This window comes from Pseudoliparis swirei, chromosome 13 (assembly GCF_029220125.1).
Source record: "Pseudoliparis swirei isolate HS2019 ecotype Mariana Trench chromosome 13, NWPU_hadal_v1, whole genome shotgun sequence".
NCBI classification, from domain to species: Eukaryota; Metazoa; Chordata; class Actinopteri; order Perciformes; family Liparidae; genus Pseudoliparis; species Pseudoliparis swirei.
Genome location: NC_079400.1, coordinates 20,417,650 through 20,436,805, shown reverse-complemented (window position 1 = coordinate 20,436,805; position 19,156 = coordinate 20,417,650). Strand labels below are relative to the sequence as shown.

Genomic DNA, 19,156 nt, shown 5'->3' with positions numbered 1-19,156 from the left:
TGATTATCTTAAAGAAAACTCTTTTTTTTTAATTAACAAATATATTGATAAATTAAACAACTACATGAAAACATCCGTTCACGTACTTCACTAAATATTTAATATTTAAAACCCCTGAATGGACTTAGTTCTGAGTTTAATTATAGTTTAGGCGTTCTAGTAAATGTGCTCCATCTGGTGCATGTATAGACATTTATATTCATATATAATTTGTGTTTTGAATGTTTCCTGTATCTTTAAATGTTTATTTTTTAGTGATTTATTGGATAAGTGCCATCAGCTGGCAGGAAGTCTTCCTCTGCTGCCTCCATCTACATTCCATCATCCCTCCTGTTGCTATGACGACCAGGGTAAAGACAAGAGGGCGGAGACGCGACTGCAGAGGGTTCATTGGACCAGCTGCCCCCTGGTGGCCAGAACAGGTACTGCTCTAGTTGACGACAGAGAATGAGGCTCACTTCGTGTGTGTGGGAAATTAAAGTTCCAAACATATAGCAATATATATTGTTGTCTCTCTTGACTACTACTGTTTTTAACACTGAAAGGGGCGGGACTTAAGAAATGATCCTCGTCAGCGTTAACCAATCAGCCAATCAGGGCCCAGTGAGCTGCAGGAGGCTCCACGCTGGAAGAAGATCTTCTCACGTCTATGTTGAGCAGCGAGGAGCTCCAGGATTGGTCCGCTGAGCCCATTCAGATGTTGCCAGGGAGACACACACACACACACACACACACACACACACACACACACACTCTACTACATTTTTTTCTTTTTATTAATATTGTTGGTGAAAAATACATGTGCTTTTAAATTATTAATATTATTTTAGTTTACTTGTTTTACTAAATGTATGTTTAATGTAAGGTTGTATTCGAAATTAAATGTTTTATTAAATTTTTTTAAGTATACATTCGAGTATTAAATGTCTTTCTATTAAAATAATTGTCATTATCTTTCTGTCCGTCAGCTCCTCAACGTTTCACCTCAGCTTTAAACAAGAAAGAAAAATCCATAAATAATCAGAAATAAAAAACAAGTTTAACTCAAAACATCATTTTGTATTTATAAAGCGACTAACTAAATGTTACACGTGTGAGTGTGCTGAGGGGGCGGGGTTACTGAGGTTTAAGAGTTCATAACTCACACACATGGTCGACCAATCAGAAGAGGCCGAGGGGCAGAGAGCCGGTCACAGTGGACATTCACACCGAGGACGGAGAGGAGGACAGTCGGCTTCGTCTTCGTCTTCCACTTCCACTTCTCCTCTTTCTTCTTCTTCTTCTCGTCGTCTCTTCTCTGAGGTAAATGTGTTCTTTGGGGTTCGGGTCAGACAGGAAGTGGATGAAGTGGTGCATCATGGGAGGAGGCAGTAACTGGGATGGGGTCAACACGTGTCTCCAAAAGCTTGTTTGGGGTTTTATTTTAGTTCCACGTAACTCTTGTTATTTATTTATTTATATTTTTTATTTTATTTTCTATTAATCTTTATTTATTTGCTTTGTGAATGATGAAGGTTTATCTTCGTCTTTCCTTTAGTATTTAATGTTTAATGACGTAGACTTTTTATTTAATATTATTTATTGTTGTCATCTCATCAGTGTTTTTATTTATTGTCTGAGTCGTTAATATTTGACATTATTATTTATTTTGACTTTCCCCGACATGTGTATTTATTATACGCTCTGACCTTATAGAGCCGTTGAGGTCTCAGTTAGTACCCAGAGCCCACGTCTCCTTCAGGGCCTCCGCTCTGCGTGGGAAGCCTGTGTTTTGAACGGTGTGTTCGCTGTCAACATGGCGAGCGCCTCCGACAGCTGGTGGAAGGAACGCCGCTATTTATAGCGCCGGTGTCCGGTGCTTCACGCCTCGCCGCCGGAATGCCGGCGGCTCCCGGTGGAGAGGAGTCTGATATTATCAACAGACACTGAACACCTCCTGACAACCAGCTGGAGGATCGCCATGGTGACAAGGAGATAAACAAATACAATGTGTCGCCCCCTGGTGGTCAGGAGAGAGAATGCAGCGTTAACACATGAAGCACAGACTTCTATACAACCAGAGGAGTCGCCCCCTGGTGGCCAGGAGAGATAATGCAGCGTTAACACATGAAGCACAGACTTCTATACAACCAGAGGAGTCGCCCCCTGGTGGTCAGGAGAGAGAATGCAGCTTTAACACATGAAGCATAGGCTTCTATACAACCAGAGGAGTCGCCCCCTGGTGGTCAGGAGAGAGAATGCAGCTCACACACATGAAGCATAGACTTCTATACAACCAGAGGAGTGTTCCACGTGTATTGAGCGATACATCCTCTTATGGAGGTAACAGAGTCTCTAACCCTCAGTTCTCTCTCTCCTCTCATCTGGAGGCTGATCTCTTCTTCTTCTCCGCCCTCTCAGTTCTCGCGCTCGGCGGCGGCGAGATGGCCATCCCGCGGATGTTCGACTCCAACACGCCGTTCGTCATCGTGACCGGAGGATCCTGACTCTCGCTCCTCGGCAAAGAGGAAAGCAGCCAAGGCCGCGAGGAGGAAGAGGAGGAGGACTCGCTGGTCCGGGCCATCGGCCCTCACCTGAGCCGGGTGATGCGCCGCGGCACGGCCAATCACGCGGTCGCGGAGGGGCGGGACGCCACCGAGGAGAACCAATGCGTCTCCATCGTGGCGCAGGCGGAGAGTACGTGGACCAATGAGCGTCGCGTGACCCCAATCACTCGTCTATAATCAATCATATGTGTCTCATGGACTTTAGAGATATTTGAGTATAACCTCGACGTGAAGCGTTTCTACCATTAGCTTCAGATGCTAACGCGCGTGCACCTTGAGTGCACTGAAACACACCAAAGTGGGCATGAAGGGATGCTAGTGAGGTGCATTATGGGACATGTAGGACCCGGGGTTGTTGAAGCTTAACTTACGCCACTGCAGAGGCTGCAAGTCAGGACATTTCAACACGCTGCTAAGATAAGAAATAGCAGGTGTGTGTTGTGTCTGTCGTAGACGTGAAGTGTGAGAGCAGAAGCTCCTCCTCCTCCAGCCGTGCTGACGTGTCTTCAGTTGCTCTGAGCTGAACGTGTCTCTGTTCCAGGAGAAGACTTCCAGGAGTTCAGCCCCACCGACACTCAGAGCCTGCACTGCCCCGCCCGGCTGCTCCAGAGGCTCAGGTACGATCCCTCTGTGATCCCACCGGGAGGAGATCGCTCTGTGAACAACGACACCAGGAAACCTTTAGAGTTGTTCACATCAAACTCAAAACTGCTCAAATATTTTTAGTAATCCAGCTTTTGGTCAAAGACCTGATGGAACGAGTTAGTTTCACCGACTGGACCTCCCCCATCGGCTAGGAGACTAATGACCTGTCAATCACCTGTAGCCCCGCCCCTAAAGCGTCCCCTGCTTTATGGTCTGTGTGACTCTCAATGACCATAAAGTACTAAATGATGACATCATGCTGTATAGAAGAAGACTTGAAACTAGAGACTGAGACATAAACTCATGTTTATGTATGTCACCCCCTGGTGGTCAGGAGAGAGAATGCAGCTTCAACACATGAAGCATATACTTCTATACAACCAGAGGAGTTGCCCTCTGGTGGTCAGGAGAGAGAATGCAGCTTCAACACATGAAGCATATACTTCTATACAACCAGAGGAGTTGCCCTCTGGTGGTCAGGAGAGAGAATGCAGCTTCAACACATGAAGCATAGACTTCTATACAACCAGAGGAGTTGCTTCTTTTGTTTTGTGTGATCTCTGCATTTGAGTCTTCAACCATCACCGTCAGTACTCTGAACCTGTTGTATTCTGTATCGCCTAAAGGTCTCTCAGCGTGGACGCCGCCCTCCTGAGTGACTCCGAGGACGGTGAGGACATCGATGTTGTGGCCAAACTCCCGCTCCACCAGCTCCAGAGGAAACAACGCAGGAAAACCGGCCGACGGAGCCACGGGGCGGGGGGCCGGCCTCCCCTCATCCAGGGCCTCTGGGTGCAGGAGCTCGATTGGCTGAAGTCCACGAGCAGAGAGTCGTCGGCCGCGTCGTCCCCGGCCGACATCATCCCGCCTCCTCCTCAGTTCACCGACCGCAGCCCCGGAGCCGAGGAGGACCGCTACAGACCGGCGGGCTCGGACTCCGACTGCAGCCCGAACCAGAACTCTGAGTCGGTTTACTCGTCGGACTCGTCCTGCGCCGCGGAGGACGGTTCGGGATCCGGAGCGTCGGCCGTAGCCTTTGACCTGATGCAGGTGTCTGGTTGCACCTCCTCCTGGGAGACAGACTACACAGGGGTGGGTGTGCAAAGCCCTCTGGGAGTTTCAGACTCAAGCTCCGCCCACGGCCCCGCGGAGGCCTTCGGTGTGGATGACACGGAGACGCTGCTGCGCGGCCTGAGAGGCCGGGTGACGCGGCGGCCGAGGATCTTCGCTTCATCTTTCTTCAGAGATCTGATGAAGCGGTCGGCGGACGGCTGGGAGAGCGCGCCGCTGAACGAAGGACTCGTGTTTCATCACGTGAGACTAGCATCCACCTCATGAGCACCGTGTGTAATCACACGCCTTCATCACACTGTAGTCCACCAACACCGGAACACACCGGAACACCAACACCGTAACACCAACACCGGAACACCAACACCGTAACACACCATAACACCAACACCGTAACACCAACACTGTAACACACCATAACACCAACACCGTAACACACCGGAACACCAACACCGTAACACCAACACCATAACACCAACACCGTTACACCAACACCGTAACACACCATAACACACCATAACACCAACACCGTAACACCAACACTGTAACACACCATAACACCAACACTAACACACCGGAACACCAACACCATAACACCAACACCGGAACACACCGGAACACCAACACCGTAACACCAACACCTCAACACAAACACCGTAACACCAACACCGTAACACACCATAACACCAACACTGTAACACACCATAACACCAACACCGTAACACCAACACTGTAACACACCATAACACCAACACTGTAACACACCATAACACCAACACCGTAACACACCGGAACACCAACACCGTAACACCGTAACACCAACACCTCAACACAAACACCGTAACACCAACACCGGAACACCAACACCGTAACACACCATAACACCAACACTGTAACACACCATAACACCAACACCGTAACACCAACACTGTAACACACCATAACACCAACACTGTAACACACCATAACACCAACACCGTAACACACCGGAACACCAACACCGTAACACCAAAACACCAACACCGTTACACCAACACCGTAACACCAACACTGTAACACACCGTAACACCAACACTGTAACACACCATAACACCAACACTAACACACCGGAACACCAACACCATAACACCAACACCGGAACACACCGGAACACCAACACCATAACACCAACACCGTAACACCAACACTGTAACACACCATAACACCAACACCGTAACACCAACACTGTAACACACCATACCACCAACACCTTAACACCAACACTAACACACCATAACACCAACACCGTAACACCAACACCGGAACACCAACACCGTAACACAAAAAGTAGAAAAGTAGGTACAGTAGAGGAAAGTCTTGAGTCTACTCTCGGCGAGGTGACGGTGTGTCTGCCTCTGTTGCCGAGCAGAAGTTCACAGAAACAAAACATTTCATGTTGGGGACGTGAAACCACAACGTCAGGTCTACAACGAGCTCCACCGAGTTGAGAGAAGCTGAGTTTCTACTGTCTGAGTTTCTACTGTCGGTAGAAGCAGGAATGTGTCTGTGCCGGTTTACTCGTCTGTGATTTTCTCTTTTCCTCTTCCCCTCCAGCAGCTTCAGCCGAGCGGCTGCCGGTACCGGGAGGGCGAGGAGTACCGCGTCCTGCACCACATCCACAGCGGCTCGTACGGCGACGTCTTCTGCGTCCGGGACCGACGCACCGGATTCACATGTGCCGCCAAGAGGGTAAGGCGAGAGAGAGCGAGTGGTTTATCACGAGTCCAGATGTCCGCCGCTCCTCAGGACGTGACATGGTGGTCCTCTCAGGTCCCACTCGGTCACTTCAGCAGCCGGGAGGTGAGCGCGTGGAGCGCTCTCAACTCCCCCCGGGTGGTGGAGCTCTTTGGGGCCGTCAGGGAGGGCCTCAACGTCGTGCTCTTCATGGAGCTGAAGCCAGGTAAACAACAATAAATACATTTAAAGCACAGATCCCAGATTGCACTTGTTAAAAGTGAAATAATTGTCCGGAAACTTCCTCTCCAGCATGTCTGGCCCAACTTCTGAAGGAGATGAACTCCCTTCCCGAGGATTTGGCCCTGCACTACCTCCACCAGGCACTGGGGGCGCTAGAGCACCTGCACCACAGGCATGTCCTTCACCTGGATGTCAAAGGTATGATCTTGAGACTTTGGATATATATGTTTACGGTTCAGGGCAACAGATCCCCTGACACAGGTGCAATCTATGAGGGGCTTGAGTATTTTAATCTTAATCTTATCAATTCCAGTTCTTTATGTCCATGCGGCCTTCTTAAAAAGCTTCTTTATTGTCGATATACAGACACTTGGATTCAGCTTGTTTAGTTTTGATTTTTTTATATAAGAGTCGAGTAAGGTGTCGACACCTGATCCTGAACTGACCCCTGACCCCTCAGTAATCCCCCCGCTGAGGGGATTAAAGAGGAAGGGGCTCGCTCAGCCAACCAAAATCTAATTAACTCATCAGATCAGATCTCATGAAGAAGACGATGGTGAAAACAAGCCGTCCGGCTGATCCCACGTGTTCTCTGCTTTCCTTCCAGTGGACAACGTGCTGCTGTCTGCAGACTGCAGAGACGCCTTCCTCTGTGACTTTGGTCTCTCAGAGACTTCCGATGACGACGGAGGGAGAACCGACGCATTCAGGGGTGAGTCAGCGATACACTTCACATTAGATATTGATGTGTATTGATCACACCACTGGGCTTGGTGACATTAATTACCTTGAGAGGTTCAGTGTGGAGGATTTATGGCCATCTAGCGACCCCTATCCTCCCTTTCTACGCATGCTGGATGACTGCGTGGCCTTCAGGTAACCTAAACACAGGAAAAAGCTCCCTCTGGATTCAGTGTTGGGTTTGTCCACTCTGGGCTGCTGTAGAAACGTGGTGGTCCTGGAAGAGGACACGCTCCCTGTGGAGATATAAGGAGCGAATGAAAACACAACGAGATGATTGTACATGAAGACGTAGATATGAATATTATATTTCATGTCTGCTAATAGACCCCAAAATGATGAACACTGGGCCTTTAAATAACTACAAAACAAGACAAAGATCTTTTATTTACACCGTTTTATAAATATAGCATTGATCAGATCCCCCCCCCCCCATTTATTTTTTACTAAGAGTAACCAGCAGCTGTAAGAGAACGTTTAAAACCCTGATTACAAATGACTTGCACATAGAGTGCAACAATGTTTAAAGTTAAACAGCAATAACAACCTAAAGCTTGCTAATCCGTATTAGCCACCGTAAGCTCGCGGTCATACCAGACCCAGTGAGGGTGGAGCAGTAAAACCAGTCGTTCATACAAACAACCGCAGCATGATCAGCTGAATAGACCATGACCTCGGAGTCTGTCGCAGTAGGAGCCGCCTTCCCCGGCACGGAGACCCACATGGCCCCCGAGGTGGCTCGAGGGGATCGCCCACGCGGCGCGGCGGACGTGTGGAGCAGCTGCTGCATGCTCCTGCACATGCTCAACGGATGCCACCCGTGGATACGCTACTACTCCCATCCGCTGTGCCTCCAGGTGAGCGCCGTCCTTCCCTTGAGCGGAGACACCGAGATGTGCACCGAGGTCCTTTTCCTCACGTTTTGCCGCCATGTGCGTCGGTCAGATCGTCAACGAGCCGCCTCCTCTGTGGGAGGTGCCGTCCACCTGCAACAACTTCACGGCCAAGGTGTTCAGGGCCGGACTCCGGAAGGATCCGGGGAGACGGGCGTCGGCAAAGGAGCTCCGGAGGAAGACCACGAAGGCCCTGAGAGCAGGTCGATGTGCAGCATGTTCAGGAATCATCTGATGATGGCATTTATTTATTCTGTTTTTATTTCTACCCTTGAACCTTGAACATTGTCCAAGTAGTTTTTCCGTAATCCTGCTGACGACCAGAAAAACAAACCGTACCATAGAAACATAAACCTCTTGGTGTGGGAACGAATATCAAGCAATACTAGAACAAAATTACTAACTGCTTTTCGTAGAAAACACTTCACATCCAGAACAGGAAACCACAGCCCAAAAATACCAACAACATTCATGGTATTATATTGAATGTATGGAGTATTAAGGTGCCCGGTCATGCAAAGCTGTAAAAGCTGTTAAAGTGTTGTGCACTCTGCCTTCACCTTTTTGAATGAGGCAGGTAAAAAGTGATTTACACGAATTAAGGTATACCAAAAGAATGAGCCTTTGCAATGTTACTAAGCTGATAAAACAAGACTACGCACATTTAATAACTTGATTAATCAGAAATACACTAAGGGCAAGATATTTAGGTGAGGCACACCACGGTCTGTGGGTTGGTGTATCTGGGTGTCCTCAAGAGAAACCATTATAAAAGACAGTGGCAGTAAATAACGTGGTATAGGGAAAGTAAAAGAGGACCCAGGATCGTGCCTTGAGGCACTCCAAAATACGTTTTCTTGTGACACGATCGTCAACAAAATCTTAGAATTATCTTGTTTTCCGGAATGAAAACAGTGCCACAACCAAACATTCTCAATACCATCCTGTTGTCTCCTGCTTCACTGAGGTCTGTACATTTGCTCCACAGTCGGAGGTCTGAGCCCCCGGTCCGTGAAAAGTGCCCGCGAGAAGCTGCAGAATGACAAGAGCCGGAATGAGGACACGCCCTTCTCTCCGTCACCCGGGATCAATCCAACGAAACCATCGACCACGATGTACTGGGTGAGCCCCTGGAGGACGACAGCAGTGGACGAGGACAGCACCGGCTACGGAGACTCGAACCAAGACTCTGAGGCAGAGTCCGACTCCCTCACCAGGGAATGGGAGTCCCGGCCTAAACCGCTGCAGGACGATTACTGGGACACCGGCTCCGACTCAGAGGTCGATATTTACATGGCCGAGGAGGAGCATGTTCAGGGAAAGTGGCCGAAGAGTGACAGGGACTACGAGGGGGACTGGGAAGAAGAGGAAGAGGAGGAGGAGGAGGAAGAGTGGGACTCGTCCGAGTCTACAGAGTATCTCCGAGCCCTCCGAGGCATTTTCCCTCTGCTGAAAAAAGGCCAACAGACCAATGACAGTCCATGGGGATCCGAGCCAGAGCAGGAAGACCTCCGAGAAGGTGAGCCGAACAAACTCCACCAGAATCACTTCTGACGCACCACCTTTTATTCTACTGCGACAGCATGTTGCTGGGTACTAAACCGCTGCTACGTTGTCGCTCACTAGAGGCGGCTATCGGCACCACAGTGCAGACCCCATCCCCCGAACCCAGAGACGACCCCCCGTCCTGTTTCAGCTGCTCGGACTCCCTCGCCGAACAGGTGCGTGTTCCTCGACGCGGTTGTGTTGTACTCAAACATCTAAACCCTGAAGTAACTAAACGTTCGCTGCGTGTTCTTTCTCAGGAGTCCGATCATTCGTCCGATGACCTGAGCTCCGGAGTCTTCTCCTCCAGCAACAGTCACACAGACGGACACATAGAGTGGTTGGCCTCGGACAACCAGCCCTCCTCGTACTGCTTCGAAGGTGAGACCGTCTCACTCAGGTATACGCCGCTCGACTTCTGGTTGTGTCTCATTGTTAATGTCATTCACCGCTCTGACGCTGCAGGTGTTGACATCTGGATTGAGAACGTGCGGGGCGAGTGTCTGAGGATCCGGGAACGTCGGCAGGTCAAAGTGGGACATGTCGCCATCGGGATTAGCGATCAGGTAAGAGACACGCATCGTTGATTGTTTCCAGGTATCCAGCTAAATCCAGAAGATTATTCTTCTGTTTATTAAAGATTATCTTGGAACAAGTTATAAGAGATCGTCCTCTGGTTGTATAGAAGTCTATGCTTCATATGTTAGAGCAGCATTCTCTCTCATGACTACCAGCGGGCGACTCCTCTGGTTGTATAGAAGTCTATGCTTCATATGTTACAGCAGCATTCTCTCTCATGACTACCAGCGGGCGACTCCTCTGGTTGTATAGAAGTCTATGCTTCATGTGTTAAAGCTGCATTCTCTCTCCTGACCACCAGGGGGCGACTCCTCTGGTTGTATAGAAGTCTATGCTTCATGTGTTAAAGCTGCATTCTCTCTCCTGACCACCAGGGGACTCCTCTGGTTGTATATAAGTCTATGCTTCATGTGTTAAAGATGCATTCTCTCTCCAGACCGCCAGGGGGCGACTCCTCTGGTTGTATAGAAGTCTATGCTTCATGTGTTAAAGCTGCATTCTCTCTCCTGACCACCAGGGGGCGACTCCTCTGGTTGTATAGAAGTATGTTTCATGTGTTAAAGCTGCATTCTCTCTCCTGACCACCAGGGGGCGACGCCTCTGGTTGTATAGAAGTCTATATAGTGACTCTACTTGATACCCAAAGTCTGGTCTGCCGTTACAGATCTCGACAGCCTTCACGTTGGAGACCCTGGACAGGAAGACGGTTTCCTTTGAGCAGGAGATCCGAGAGTCGTGCCTGTGGCTGCGCTGCGTTCCCGCTCCGGACCGCTGTCAGCGCTGGAGGTGGAGAGTCACCGACGGCAAGCTGGAACTCCGAGAATGAGGGAAAAAATGTTATTTGTTTGTTTTTTTGCACTAATTTAGTAATCGATTGCTGATACGTGCTGATGAGCTGATAAGACTGGTAGTATAAACATATGTATAAATACGCAATGACTCGTGGAGCATTTATTCCTGAAGAGCATCTTCTGAAAATCTATTCTACAGTCAGATAATATGGCAGACGACTTCATATTATAAACTCAACATGAGGAAAAACATTGTGCATCATGTTTGACTTTAGAGGAACAACATCATGATGTAAACAGAGTCTATAGTCCTTGATCCTGGACCACGATGGATCCAGGTCTCTGCAACAGTCACAGACCTCCCGCTGCTTCGAGACAGCCAGGAGCATGCTGGGTAGTGGAGTAGCCTCAGGTCTGAGCTGCGGTTAGCTTAGCTTCCATCTCAGCACTCATCCGGGGGACAGTTTGTATATTTATTTATACATATATATATATATATATATATTTAAATATAAATAATATTATTATTCATTAAAAAAACAAATTAGATATAAATACAATTGTTTATAAAAATCATTTATTTGTCCATAAAAAATAATATATATTTTATTTTTTTATTTTTATTATTTAGAACAAAAATAATATACATATTATTTTTTATGAATACTTTTTTTCATTTAAATATATTATTTATATAAATATAAAATAGGACAGCTGGTGCTTTTGGGTAATAACATTTGAGTGGGGATTTAATCAGCGACGTGTGATTTTAAAACTGATTTTCTCTTTGTGAAGGTGTTTTTATGTTTATCTTACTTTCAGTTCTCTTTGTTTCCTCTGTAATCTGTTAAATGTGTCATAATCCTCGGTGCCCTTTTAAAATGCTGTTAAGAGCGAAGCTGCCTAAAAACAGCGAATAACTGTAATATTACATGAGCCCTCAACACTGTAATACTTGATCAATACTGACATTTTCTATCTTAATAAAACTGTTTTCAATAAAACTCAGAGGCTTGTTTTTCCGTCGGCCTACAGTTTACAACACTCATAAAGAAAGCAGCACAAAGAAAATCCGTGTGACGTCACATGGGGATCACGTGACCCGGTCACATGACGCAGACTCACGGCTTCACCTCGGCACGCGCTGTGCTTTAACTCTGAGGAACTATCAATGATTACAGACGTTCATCCAGCTGTGAGGGCCAGTCTGGAATCTGTTTGGTTATTTCATTTATTTGAGTTTATATAACTTAAGGGGACTTATATATTTAAATTCTACTATTTTTGGCCATCCTATGTAAACAGATCTGTATTTACACACCAGAGTTTTTAGTCCCAGCTTTGTGGAAGAAGTTTACAAATATATATATATATATGTATACACATATATATATAATATATATATATATATATATATGTGTATTTACAGATATAAATAAAATACATAAAATATTTAAACAAATATTAGAGGCTTGATTTTATTTGTTGGTTTGTGCACTCTGTTCCTCCCGATGTGTCCGTCTCTCCTTCATGTGGAGGACGTGGAGGTCATGCAGCTCCACAGAGTTAATATTTAAACACTTCTTCCACCAGCTGCACTCTGAGGCTCGTTGTAGTTCAACAAGAGTTTGAAGTTCATTTGAATTATAATTGAATATCAATGGGTTAGAAATGTGTCTCAAGGGGCTTCACATTTATACATATTTATTATTTAGGAATAAATGCTGCTGGTCGGCTTTGTGTTGATATATTTTACATCCATAAGGTTTATTTATCTGAAAAAGGAGGAGAAGAAGAAGAATGAGAAGAAGAAAAAGGAGAAGAACAAATAGAAGAAGGAAAAGAAGGAGGAGGAGAAGGAGAAGAAGAAGAAGGAGAAAAAGAAGGAGAACAATGAGAAAATGAAGGAAAAGAAGGAGAAGGAGTCGAAGAAGAAGTAGAAAAGAAAGAAGTAGAAGAAGAAAAACTTCATCCTTCAGTTTATTAAAAATGTTCAACATCAACTCAGGAAGGAGATGAAAATAATGTGTACCTGAGATGAAGTACAGTAAAGTACAATGTGTACCTGAGTACAGTATAAAGTACAATGTGTACCTGAGTACAGTATAAAGTACAATGTGTACCTGAGTACAGTATGAAGTGCAATGTGAACCTGAGATGTAGTCCAGTAAAATGAGATGATGTAGAAGTATAGAGTGTCATAAAAATACTGCAGGGCCGTGTGCAGGAGGCCAGTCTCACTGCGGTCTCCGGTTGAACTCCGGGCCTGACGCTACGACAACACCTCTGCACATACCTTTGGCCCTCAGAGGCATTCACGAGAAACAATACACCTGTAACATTTCCTCAAGCCGCAGGTATGATCACCTAACGCACTCAGAGTCCAGTCAGACGGGGGGTCGTATGAAAAGCTCTTGTTTTAATGCACCGAGTGTGAAACTTGAGCATGTGTGTGTGCGGCTCACTTCCTCGACATTTTGTGCATTGAGACGCCTGGATGAGCGCAGGGGATCAGCCGACGCTGTGATTGGACGGCGGGACAACAGGGGGCGGGTCGTCGGGCGAGCCAGCCGCGCTGTGATTGGCGCAGGTTCCGTAGTGGGAAGTGGCCCCCCAGTACGCCGGCGTCTCCCCGGTTGCGCAAGACGCCATTTTGGAGTGACAGTGAAAAGATAACGGAAAGATCGAGAAGCTGTCTTTCTGAAAAAAGGTAACTACCCAGCGCAAACGCGCTGCTCTTCGGCTTAAAAAACAGTCGCGTCGCGCGGACCGACTGCCGAGGCGCGCGAACGGCTCGCTGCGCGGCGGCTCGCCCGACGTCACGCTGTTCTCAGCCGTCGCTGTGACGCGGCAGTTAGCTTAGCTCTCCGGACGGCGCCGAACGTCAAAGCAGGTTCCCGTTTTTTTTCTCCTGTCAACCGGACGGATTACAAGAGAGGTGATTTAACGAAAACACGGTACACGAAACGGACCGAGCGTGTCGACGTTAAACGCGTCGCCGTTAAATCTGCCTTTCCCCCCTTTTTTCTCGCCCCCTTTTTAACGTCCGCGGAAGTCCTGCGTCGCGGCGGCTAGCTCCGGAGCTAACGAGCCCAGAGCATCCGCCCTTCGCGGCGTTAATCTGCTTCGCCTTCTCTCTTTTTTCATAACCGTAGTACCGGCGAGCTGTCAACGGCTGTTACCGGGTTCGCCCGCGGGTCTGGCCCGCGGCCGGTGTGGCCCCGGTCGTCGTCTCGTGACCGCCCTCGTCCGCCAGCTGGAACGGGCCTTCTCTTATCGGCTCCGGTTCGCCGGCCGTCCGCGTCCCTCCGCCGCGTTTCACGCGTTTCTCCGGCGTGACATCGCGTCCCCGTCTCTCGACCAGCGAGTTAAGAGACGGTTGTAAGTTTATCGTTTTAAAAAATGCTTTAAAAAACGTATTAAAAGTCTATTATAAGGAGTTAAATCATGGGACGACGCTAAAATAAATGTAGTAATGTTTTAGCGCATCTGTGGTTTAACGGGCTGTTCGCGACGCTGTTTTTAAGGGCGACGAGTGTGATTGAAATATATATATTTGTTTATCTTGACGGTTACTTGATAAGACATTTAGGATGGTCATATATTGGCATTCTGCCTCAACCCTTTCAGGCATATTCTGCATCGGCTTTACTCCGACGGAACACAACTCCACTCGGACTAAAACCACTCGCATCCTTTTATTCGGTCGAATATTCAGCTGTCATCAACCTGCAGTATTTTACCTGAGTATACGTAACAATACAGTTTAAAAATACTCTGTTATAAATCCTAAATTCAGCATCTTACTTGCGTAAAAGTATTCGCGTGAATATATATATACTTTAATTACCAAAAGTACTCAAAATGACCCATTTTAAATAAATTGTATTGATGGTCACCACTTTAGTTGTAATCCTGCTGGGTAGCTGAATCGCATAGATGGATTATCCTATTGTATTGGTTTATTTGTCTTTCTCTTTAATGATCTGAATCAACAAAGTAACCGGGAATTCAAGTTACTTTTGTTTATTTATCGTCGTGGAGAGCGGCGACGGGTCTGCCTGGTCCCCATGGTGTTCCATGCTCCTGGTCTTCCTCCTCTAACCCGGCTCCTTCTCTCCACAGCTCCGTCACCATGGGGAATGTATTCACAAACTTATTCAAAGGCCTGTTTGGCAAAAAGGAGATGAGGATTCTTATGGTCGGGCTCGATGCTGCTGGAAAAACAACCATCCTCTACAAACTGAAGCTCGGAGAGATCGTCACCACCATCCCCACCATCGGTACGTCTGCTGCTGTTGTTCTGGGTTCTTTATGAAGATTTGGATATGTTGTCAAAGTGATATTCAAGTTTGGGAGCGATACCAAGACTTCCCTATTTACTGGACTGTAAAGATGTTTTTTTACACAATCCGCTGTACAAGTGAAATCCTCCCAAAGTTATGACATAGATCCGGAACTAGCTGATAAAATACACAAGTCACACAAGATTCTGTTGTTGGATGGCCATTGAAACACGAGAGTTCTTACGCAGACCTGTTTATCATGAACTACTTTGAACTAGAGGTCGACATTATCTTTCTTACATTTAATTAGTTTGAATAAAGCTGGTTGACTGGATACTCTTTAATGCCTGCCACTTTCAGACGAGTTATTTCTCACCCGTGTCTCTTCTTCTGTCCAGGTTTTAATGTTGAAACTGTAGAATACAAGAACATCAGCTTCACGGTGTGGGACGTGGGCGGTCAGGACAAAATCAGGCCGCTGTGGCGCCACTACTTCCAGAACACTCAAGGTGAGGAGGGGGGGGGGGGGCAGCGCTCGAGCATGCAGCCGTGTCGGTGACCACTCCCGCCTATAGGTGGCCTCGTCGGTGCAGAAACAATCAGCTAAAATTAGTCAACCAGTGACTCAGGCCCATTGTTCCTGGCCGGAGGCCGGAGGCGTCACGCTGTGGAGAAGCTCTCGCTGTTTCCTCCTGGTGACGCAGCCCGGCTGCACGGCCACTGAACGGCGTGTTGCTTCGCGGTTCTAGTTCCTGCAGAACTCGGCTGTGATTCCAGCCGATTGAGCGGCTCCACCGAGGCGCCTTTTGGCTTTAGCTTCTCCCCGTTTCCCTCGAACGCACCGGGCGAACATCGCGCTGCAGCGAGCGTCGCCATCCACACGCTTGATGAGCCAAGTGTGAAACTCAACGTGTGAATCCTTTGGTGACGACGGCTATCTACAGCAGCATTAATAATGCACAAAAATAGATTTTTAGAAAACTACATGCCATGCTGCAGAATATATTGTTGTTTCCACAGCATATTTATACACAGCTGGTAAAATATGACAACCTAAATATGAATCTGAGGTCACAAGTTGAGTTAAAAGGATAATAAATAAAAAGCAATAGTTTTATTAAGTTTTCTCTTGAAATACTGTCACCAGATATTCAATGAAAACAAGATCTTAATCTTTGGCTGAAGTGCTAAATAATGTCCATAATAATCTTTCATGGGGGTTCAGAAGTGGGGAATACAGAAGAACCACGTGTCCTGAACGCCTCTTAACAACCAATGAGATTCTGTTTGGACCTTTCTTGACTCTGATTGGTCCCAAGAAGCAGCAAAGAGAACCCGTGCACAATAAGTGAGATACCTGTTGTATTCTCTTGCAGTTTAGAGATTAAAAACCTTAAAAATACAATGACAACCATAACTGAGGCTTTCAGTGAGGACGTGTTGGTGTGTTCTGAACTTCCTAGAGGACAACGCGTCTCACGTCAGAGACGGGTAGTTTATTCTGTTTACACTCGACACCTCTGAGCAGTTTAAATATCCAGTTTTTCAGCATAATACCCAAACTCTTGCACTTCTTTTCCCCGTCAAAGACTCGTTGAGCGACGTGAACAATGTGTCCAGGAATGATCAAGGGGACAAAGTGACGGGTTTGAATCCGAGGGGAAACGGCCAAATGGTTCCGCTCATCCCTTCCGTCTTTGCCTCTGACCGCAGGGCTCATCTTCGTGGTGGACAGCAACGACCGGGAGCGCGTGAACGAGGCGAGGGAGGAGCTCTCCAGAATGCTCGCCGAGGACGAGCTCAGAGACGCCGTGCTGCTCGTTTTCGCAAATAAACAGGTGAGGCGCCGTTTCCCGTTTCCTCACACCGCCGACACGGGAACCTCTTGAGCCTCGCGGATGAAGACGCGCGTTTTAATCGGCGTCTTGTGATGCACGCGGTTAGCGGTAGCCGTTAGCATCGGCCCGCTCGATGGAGGCCGAGCGTTTGGACTTCCCGGTCCGTCGTGACCGTCTGTCTCCTCCTCCAGGATCTCCCCAACGCGATGAACGCCGCCGAGATCACAGACAAGCTGGGCCTGCACGCCCTGCGCCAGCGCAACTGGTACATCCAGGCCACCTGCGCCACCAGCGGGGACGGGCTGTACGAGGGCCTGGACTGGCTCTCCAACCAGCTGAAGAACCAGAAATGATCCATTCCAGCCGCTTTTTGACTCGGTTCTCTTGTTTTTTGTTTTGTTTGTTGTTTATTTCTCTGTTTCAACACAGCGGCAGCACCGGACCCAGGCCCCCCACCCCCCACCCGCTCTTTACCGCCACCTCCCTTTAGCTCCCATCTACCCCCCCCCCACACACACACACACACAAATCTACAACCCCAGCTCTTTCTTTCAAGAACTTCTTTCATCCCCTCCCTCCCTCCTGCCCTCGTCAGTACTCTCGGGGCTGTAGCCTGTGCTGCGTGTGTGTGTGTGTGTTCAGTGAGTGTGTGTGTGTGAAGGCTGTGTATGTTGGCTGGGATTGGGAGTAACCCTGGCGTGCCTTTTACACCTCCTGTGGAATCAGCAGTCTGGTTTTCTCCATCCACCAAACTCAGCCTCTGTCCCCCTCAGCCCCCCCCCCTCCAAGTCTTGCACGCCCCCCCGCAACCCCCGCCCGCCCTCCCTCCCCCACCCTTTCTTTCCAGGGGAAGCATGGTTTTCATACGGCAAAGAAAGAGCAAGGGTCCCTGTAGTATATATATATCTATGTTAACTAGAAATGTTCACCTGATGTAGACTGACTGCTAAATGTTCATTTTAAAACTCCTTTTTTTGATTTTGAACCCTCAAACCCACCAGTAAGAGATTCAGTCTGTTGCATCTTAACCTGTATCAGGTCGAAGCAAATCAAAAAACAGGAAAAAGGACAAACAACAACAACAAACGCCCATCCTCGATCATTCTGGTGTCATTTGAAAATCATGCTGTTTGTTTTATTATTATTATTATATTGGAATATAACAGTTTATTCTTAGCAATGGTTCTCCAATGAACACTATCCCCCCCCCCTGCCCCTCCCACCCCCCTCCCCCCCAGCAGGTGAGACTGAAGCACAAAGCAAGCCAACGATTAAAAACTAATTAAATAGAATCTGAGACTTTATGCAATTCTTGTGGAATTTTTTTTAGGGGAAATTAACATTTAATTCTCCTGATTTAAATTAGATGTTTTTTCGAGTCGACCATCGGTCCAACGAACCATTGCGACTAAAAGCAGGTGAAGGGCATTTCACGACCTCCCGACCATCCCAGAGCTTCACGCTCCTTTACGAGACGTTACCTGTGTTTGTTGTTTATTTCCTCTGTCACTAGTTTGAGCGTTTCTATTTGTACTTATGACTGCTGAACCAAATGCATTTTTTTTTGAGCAGTACGACAAATCCTGTAAATGAGTGAGTCCCGGGTCGGGCCCGGCGAGGATTTTCTCACCAACGGTTGGCGGTTTTACTTTGAAAATCTGAGAAAAAGGCATCCAGCCGTTTCCTGTCGGGCTGAAAGGTGAAGGATCGGCACCAAATATGAAGGCTCTCGAACTGAACGCTGCAGCGCCGCTCCTCCAGGAGGAGACCAGCTGGGAGGAGGTGGAGGAGGAGCGGGCGCTTCGGCCGGCGTTCTCGGTGTCGTAAACGAAGCGCGGGGGTTAAGCTGGCACTTCTGTCGAGAATGATTGTAAATCTGTAACGTTCCCCTGTAAACTGTTTGTGGGGATTTCCTGAACACATTAATAAACATGATTTGATCCAACATGTCGACGTGTTTCATTCCTCCAGACGACTCGTCCTCGAGATGATGGAGAGCTGGAATACTCAGGTTCCTCATATGTACCTCGACTCCCACACAAATATTCAAATTTATACTGAGGTAATTCAATAAGAAGCTAATTCTGGTTTAAGAAAAAATAAAAACCAGATTCAGCCACTAGATGGAGACGAAGAGGATTTCACTAATGTGATGATTATTTTGTATTATTAATCAGAATTTGTAAAAATATCCAGTAGAAAGTTTATTAAATACATAAAGTGCAGAACAAAAATAAATATTAATTTATATATTTATAATATATT

At 47.4% G+C, this 19,156-nt stretch overlaps 2 protein-coding genes across 4 annotated transcripts; both read left to right on the top strand.

The window, feature by feature from the left end:
- Positions 1-1,000: 1,000 nt before the first annotated feature.
- Positions 1,001-11,775, top strand: LOC130204111 (mitogen-activated protein kinase kinase kinase 14-like). 2 transcript variants are annotated; one of them, XM_056430637.1, is made up of 15 exons: positions 1,001-1,302; positions 2,401-2,676; positions 3,088-3,163; positions 3,818-4,505; positions 5,856-5,990; positions 6,072-6,201; positions 6,288-6,416; positions 6,826-6,930; positions 7,653-7,816; positions 7,905-8,055; positions 8,841-9,371; positions 9,479-9,573; positions 9,658-9,778; positions 9,863-9,963; positions 10,641-11,775. In XM_056430637.1, exons 2-15 carry the CDS (start codon positions 2,586-2,588, stop codon positions 10,800-10,802), a joined length of 2,679 nt encoding a protein of 892 aa, XP_056286612.1. In that variant the 5' UTR covers positions 1,001-1,302; positions 2,401-2,585; the 3' UTR covers positions 10,803-11,775. The 2 variants fall into 2 exon arrangements, with proteins under 2 accessions (XP_056286612.1, XP_056286611.1); XM_056430636.1 differs by having other exon boundaries at positions 7,650-7,816.
- Positions 11,776-13,371: 1,596 nt separating this feature from the next.
- arf2b (ADP-ribosylation factor 2b) lies at positions 13,372-18,836 on the top strand. 2 transcript variants are annotated; one of them, XM_056430088.1, is made up of 5 exons: positions 13,372-13,477; positions 14,893-15,050; positions 15,452-15,562; positions 16,767-16,891; positions 17,083-18,836. In XM_056430088.1, exons 2-5 carry the CDS (start codon positions 14,903-14,905, stop codon positions 17,242-17,244), a joined length of 546 nt encoding a protein of 181 aa, XP_056286063.1. In that variant the 5' UTR covers positions 13,372-13,477; positions 14,893-14,902; the 3' UTR covers positions 17,245-18,836. The 2 variants fall into 2 exon arrangements, with proteins under 2 accessions (XP_056286063.1, XP_056286062.1); XM_056430087.1 differs by lacking the exon at positions 13,372-13,477 and adding an exon at positions 13,599-13,705.
- The last annotated feature ends 320 nt before the right edge of the window (positions 18,837-19,156 follow it).